General features: G+C 49.3%; 1 protein-coding gene across 2 annotated transcripts in view; it reads right to left on the reverse strand.

Moving 5' to 3' along the window:
- The window catches only part of kirrel3l (kirre like nephrin family adhesion molecule 3, like), a 31,631-nt gene extending 25,075 nt beyond the window's left edge, over positions 1-6,556 (reverse strand). For both annotated transcript variants that reach the window (XM_053887326.1, XM_053887325.1), the window contains exon 1: positions 6,139-6,556. In XM_053887326.1, the coding sequence (XP_053743301.1) occupies positions 6,139-6,241 (103 nt within the window). In that variant the 5' untranslated portion in view covers positions 6,242-6,556. The remainder of the gene's footprint in view (positions 1-6,138) is intronic.
- Positions 6,557-6,930: the final 374 nt, after the last annotated feature.

Consider the following 6,930-nt stretch of genomic DNA (forward strand, 5'->3'; position numbering starts at 1 on the left):
CCACACACACGGCTGACATCAAATGTTAAGCCCGAAGTGCTAAAATATCATCTTTCTATTAATCCCCCCAAGACTTGCAGTCAGTTACACCTTTGTTTTTCCTTCTCTTCAGCCTCACTGGAAGAAAAACAGCAGGTTTGGTTTACGCCAATACAAGCGTATCCATTACCTGAAACGTGAGGCTCCTGGCAGCTAAATCCCTTTGACCCTGCTGCCTCCTCATTTTTCTCTCCCTCCCTCCTTATTCCCATGCGGAGCACCTACTTTTTTTCCCGGCCTTCTTTGTCCAAACAAGCGGCAGGACGGAGAGACACCTCTCCCTCCCTAACATCCACCGGCCACCCACCACGTTCCCTGTGTCTTCAGAACACTCGGTAACATTGCCGTGTTTTGCCACGGAGGGAGCTGCAGCTCGATGCGCTTTGATTGACACCCTTCAGTCGACGGCAAATTGGCTGACATCTCTCTGCAACCTCCCGGTAATGCTTTCTCGGCTCCATTTGAAAGATCACTGCCGAAGAAAAACATTTTTTCTTTTCGAACCGCTCACCCCGTCCGTCACCTTCAGCAGTCTTTTTTTGTGCTCGGGAGGTAGCGAGCGAACCGCATCCACACGCAGCTATTTTGATTTGCGGTTGAGTCACTAATATAATATTAGTTCTGGCCGTTCAGGCCGAGGAGGAGGGAGCGTAATAAGGTGGACTTCAAGGAGAAGGTATTTAGAAGGGGAATGGTCTGATGGCCATTTGTGAACTCGCTCCTTCTTTGAAAATGCCTGGATTTGCGAAGCTCCTAAACTCCAGGAGTAAATCTTTCACCACTCCACCCTCAATTTAAAGCCATTTTAAAAGCAGCAGTCGCATCCGAAGACTATTTTGAGCCACTGAGCGTGACGATGTACCCAAATGTTTCTACTTCCTGTACGACTCCAGACACTGCTGCCTGCAAATTGTTTCCAAAAGCTTTGCTATCAAGATGATCGCTGTCACAGTCAACATCATCTGGCCTGCTGAAGTGTAAATAGTTCTGCTCCAAGTGTATTAATCTTTCCAATTTGTTAAGCGTGTTGGCCATAAAAGTGAGGAGAACCCAGAGGGTCCTTGGGGGTTTTCAACTGACTGAATCACTTCTACGCACAGATTGTTCGGTGGCAACAACGGGAAAAGATCTGCCTCACGTCGGTGGTTTTTGCCAACCAGATCCAGTGCGATGGAAAAGTCAAGCAGGCTGGGAAGAGTCGGCTTCTTTGAATGTGATTCTCCTGCGCGATAACGGGATGACTGAGCGGGGGGACCATTAATTGGACAGCTGGACTTTGACTAATCACTCCAGAAAGGGCACATTGCCCCCAAGATGACAAACACTCATCTCAACTTATCGTCTGCCCCGGCCTGTGCCCTTGACCTCCATTAGTGTGTGTTTGTGTGGCTTTCCTCGTGACTCATTTCCCCTAAAATTGGATGCAAAACGCCCAAATATGAACTGAATAACCTACATTTGAACACAGTGGGCGTTAAATGTAGGCGGCCGCTAATGATTGTTTTTATAGTCGACTTGGCGACACGTTAGATGACTAGTCGGCGTGTACGGGCTGTCTGACACGGCAACATGTCAGCCTGCAGCTCTGTATATACAGTATATAAAAAAGTATTAAAACTGTTGTTAACACTTGCACGGTGTTACATGCCGTTTTGAAACTTTATATTTCTGTTCAAATTGCTCAAAGGGCGGGGTGTCCTTTGATGTGTCCCATACTTGGAAGAGGTTGTAGCCTCAGCCATTTTGTTGTGCCAAGACAGGCCCTCTGAAATAGTGGGGTGGGGGAGCAATGCCAGGGCAGAGGTGCATGTGACCTCAGGGAACACACCTTTTTGCTGTACAAGATTTTTGTTCATAAAGTTATTCTTTATTGTTAGTTGGTCTATATTCCTTCCTTTTTCATTTCCTTTAAAGTCAACAAGGATAGAATGTTACGTGTACTTATGATAATTTTATAGACAAATGAAAGTAGGCGGTGGAGAGTTAGGAGGGCGTGAGACGTTTACTCGAGAAGGAAGCGGCAATAACATGTTACGGGAAGACAAACTGCAAGTCAAGTCGCTTTTCTAAAAAAAGACGACTGTATGAACATGACTGTTTCCCCTGAGGTGACGCTTTAATGACATGCACAAAATTAATTTCCGTTTCTCACTCTCGCTATTCCTGCCATTCGTGTGTTTGCCGAGAAGAATGGGAGGGTAAACAAGTTTTGTCTCCAGTAGGCTGGATGCGGAAGATACGCCCTGAGGTGAAGGAGCCGGGGAAGACGACCGCAGGCGAAGACAGGAAGCTGACACGAGCGGCCCATTGTCCTTGGCTTTGTCATTTCCTCCCCGGACGCCGCGACTGGCCCAGAGGAAGACAAGGTGAGGACGTGAAGCGACAGACTCAAGGAGAACGCAAAGACAAAACCAGGACGGGCGTCTGGAACTAAAAATAATGCCGAAAGGGGTCAAGTGTCGGCGGCGGTTTGTTACCTGTCGACTATGACTTCCTGCGTGGAGCGCGTTGCTGCTAATTTGCGAGCAGATGATAACAATGCCCCCGGACATTCTGCCAAGTCCTTTATCTGCCTTCACCCGCAAGCTGATTAGAGACAGGCAACACGATGAGTCCCATTGTTTCCTGTCTCATTCCAGTTTCTCCTTCCAGACACGTTGCTCGCCGGAGGGAAGGGGGGTGATGGGTGGGGGGGTGGGGGGTGAATCTTTGTTTATAACCACGGTGGCATGTGTGCATGAGGTCTTCAGGATGAGGAGAAACAGCAGGCGACTGTTAACACTTTGATCCATCACTGTCCTGCTGCCCACAAATGTTTGTCCCAGCAAGAATCTCCACTATTTTAAACAGTTGACAACCAGCACACACACATTCAACCTTACTTTCTTGACTTTATTCGTGATGATTTCTGGCTACTTCACTTCCCCTAACCTTAGTTATCGCCCCATTTCAAAAGGTTCCCTCAGCTTATTGCTGGAAAGCGGCACATGCAGTGTGACCTCTGACCTTCATGCCTACATGCAATTCTCCTTCTGTCCTCTAGGGGCATCAGAACCCCTCGGTCTGTCCTCCCCAAGCCATGCCTCCATCACCACCTTCACTACTGTGAGTCAAACGTCTCTTTACTTCATGTGTAACTTGTGATCCATTAATGACTAGAAAAATGCATTGAAGAGAATAATTGGCTAAGGTGACAGATGTTTCGATTAATTTCCTGCTTTTAAAATATGGAAGTAATGACTTACTTCCTTGTTTGGACAAACTTTAATATGTCTCATCAGTGAGCTTGTTTATTTGGTGGTTAAACTATTTTATCATCCCGATAAGCGTCATTTTTTGGCGTAAACTGCTGGCTTTTTTAAGGCAGTTTGACTAGCGACGCCTGATAAATGACTTGTCACATGGAAAAGTCTGATCTTGCTTGGAAGAGAGTGGCGCCTTCTGCTGGGCCGCTGCTTCCTGACTGTGATGTAACACGACGACACGAGCGACACGGCAGGAGCACGGCCATTAAATAGAGGTCACATGGACAGGAAATCAAAGTAGGCCACGAATCATCTATATCTTCAACATGACTGGTCCTCTAAATAATTCAAGGCACTTCTGTTCAAGACTCAGCGCCGCTGACTTTTTGCTGCATCTGCACTACCGGGCAACTCTGCTCTCAGGCCAGCTGAAGTTTCTGGCACTTTCCTCCCTCAGTGTCTGTTTATATCGGGCAATAAAGCCGCCGCAGGAGGAGGGGAATCGGGGGGGAATCGAACTGTTTGAACATCAGTGACACGCATGTCCTTGGGAGAAGGCTCCTCTCATCTGTGACCCTCTCGCACAGTCTGAAAGAATGGCGTCTCATGAAATATGCACTGATTCCTCAAGCAAGCCTCTCGGGCCTCGGTGTCCAGAAACAAATCAGCGCTGTGTGAGGGAAATATCTGGTAATGGGGAAGAGATGATGGTGATGGTGATGAGAGGAAAGGGCTTGTTCTTTGGTTTGAAGTACTGATGGACTTCCTTTCAGCCAATACCAGCACATTAGAAACTCCCAAAGACTCAGCCCGAGGGTGCGAACGGCTTCTGTTTATGGAGTCCGACCTCATCACTGCCGCACCGCAGTCGGCGCGACGGGAAAAGATGGCGATTACACGCAGTCTTTGGAGGTTAGCGAGAAGATTTAGGGTTCAGATTCAGCACGTAAGGCCTGGCAGCAGCCTCGCCGTGACGCCTTCACATTCCAACTGAAGCACCACTGAAAGCAACCGCAATTGTTAGCCACGCACTTTCACCTGAGCCACGTCTCCAGCTGCCCGGCGAGCGTTAAGCCTTCGGCGCGCTCATGTCTCCATGCTGAAAAGCAAGTGCTGTGAGACATTTTCCACAACATTCCGCCGTACAGCAAGAAAGAAGCGGCGACACAACTTAAGAGGACGGCAGAGAAACTTGTAATCTGGGCTCACAGCCTTTGAACTTGGCCCAATGAGACGCATGCGACCCAGAGCGAAAGGTTCCACAGAAGAGCTCAGTGAAGATTACTCAGAATACTGATGCAGTGTGGAATCCAATTCCTCTGGGAGCCGAGCGGAAAGTAAATTGTCAGTGTGGCGCAGGACTACATACATGCAAATGCACAAATATCAAAGCCAAGCGATGCTCCGTGGAAATACATTTCAGGCTGTTTGAGTGTGTGAGTCTGTGGGAGATGTGCACAATAAGTCTGATCCGGGATCTGTTACGTTCTAGTTGGTGCAGCTGTTACCGTTTTTCATCATGTGTGAGGAAAAAGTTGTGTGTCTGTGGGTGTTTATACTAGAGGGTGGGGGGGGTGCCACTGTCTGGCTACCGCCCTTTCTCATCCAGCTGTTGCTAGTCAGTCAGGGGTGCACCGGTGCCCCCCCCCAAACTCCCAGCTTTGAATAACCACGATGTAACTCATACATTTATCAGTTGAACGGCATCATGTGGTAGTCGGGAGGGGGGGAAACAGTGGTTAAGAACCAACAGAAAGTGCTTGAAGGGTTTATGAATTCCAGGCTATCTTTAGCTGTTTATCAGTGAGAGCGCAGACACCAGTTTTTAGCACCTCGGAAAGCGCTGATAAGTCAACAGTTGGTCCGTGTAAATGGCTGAAAGCTTTCTTCCATCAGTGTTAAATTAGTTGGAGTTAATCGCAGCAGATGCTCAGACAGGCTGCTTATGTTCATTGGTTAGTTTGATGCCTTTCTTCTGCTCCTGCCTGCTGAATCTCAGGAGCAGGTCCCCAGTTTTGGTGACTGACCCAGAGGGTCAAGCAGGCACGTGTTGCTGCTCCCCAGTCAAGGGGTACATTGATTTATCTCACGTAAATTGACTCAGAATGAACTGAAATGGAAAGAAATTCGATGACTCGTTGTATAAATGAAACTTCAGGCTATGAAATGTTGACTTTTCACGGCGAAAATGAGCTCAGATTTGCTTGTCTCCATTATTTGCGCTCTGAACACAAACGCCGACCCTGGTGTTGGTCTCCTCTTACGCACGGCGCGCAGTGGCCCCACATGAGTTCCACGCGTTTTCTCTTGACTGAAAAACCACAATGAAACATAAGCACGAGCAGAAACCTCGCTCATGCACGAGTTCTGATCGACGCTCTGCGCCCGTGGCCGCTCATCTTTACATCCGATGGACAGACTTGGAGCCTCGTGCGGGACTCGCACGCGATCCGCAGTCAACTCACTCGGATGTCAGAGAATTCCACGCGTCTCTTATGAACGTTTCCTTCCGAACGGACGCAGGCATTGTTACACACGCGCGCAGATTCCCGTGGGTTCAAGTGAAACTTTCCGTTCGTGCGCGCATCATCCGCAACCTCAAGCTCATAAAACCCCCTGAGACTCTTCCACGGAAACTCTCGGCGCTATGGCCGTCAGCGGCTCTCGAGCATCCCTGATGTGATCAATGGATGTATTTTCAAACTCCGTCCACTCATGGGCACCGCGCGGCCGCGGATGGTGGCACTGCAGCATCCCCGCTCTGAGCAGCGGCGCGCCGGAGTGTTGCCGCAGCGCGCCGCCGTCCGCGCCAGCCCCACGCGGGAGTCTTCCGACAAGTAAATCGGTGACATACCTGTGACCATAAGGCAAAAGATGAGGTATATCGCAGTCATTTTGGTCGCTCCGACGCCGATCCGCTGGAATATCGCCACACCGGGACTCCTCCGCAATATCATCCACTTGAATCCAACCCGCGTGTTCCAGGTGCCAGTCAGCGCGCCATGGCTGGTAACTTTCCTCTGCTCTGTTTCTGATAGTCCACGCGTGAAATCAGAGGCTCTTCCACAGTCCACTCGGCTGGTTCATGCTGCGCACGGATGCGCTCTCTCCTCCGCGCTAGTGATGAAGTTTCCTCTCGGTCCACTCCACTCTCTCTCCTCTCTCTCTCTCTCTCTCTCGCTCTGTGCCGGTCTTCCCCTGACGGTCCTCTCTGTTTAGTCCTCACTCGCTTTCGCCAATGGGAGACGCGCGTTGACAGTCACACTGGTAGCAGGGGTTCACCAAATTTGGCAGGAGCTGAGTGGAAAGAACTCTTCTGCTTCAGGGGGGCAGCGCATCCCCCCCTCCCCTCCCCTCCCCTCTGCCTGAGGGTGAGCCCCATTGGCTGGAGGGTCATGAGGGGGAGGGTCTTTTAAACCGCTTTGAATCCAGGAAAACAAGAATGTATCTGCTCGCTGCAGTTGACACGAGAAATGAAATTATGAATCACATCTGAACCTCGTTTAATCGCACTAAATCACTTTTTTATCTGCTCTTAACAACTTAAAGGAAGAGTTTATCTTTGCCAGAGTTTTGCGATTAATCGTGAGTTAACTCTGGAGAAGTGCGATTCAATGAGGTTAAAAAAGGCAACAAATGAAGAATA

The sequence above is a fragment of the Synchiropus splendidus genome, chromosome 15 (assembly GCF_027744825.2).
Source record: "Synchiropus splendidus isolate RoL2022-P1 chromosome 15, RoL_Sspl_1.0, whole genome shotgun sequence".
Taxonomy (NCBI): Eukaryota; Metazoa; Chordata; class Actinopteri; order Syngnathiformes; family Callionymidae; genus Synchiropus; species Synchiropus splendidus.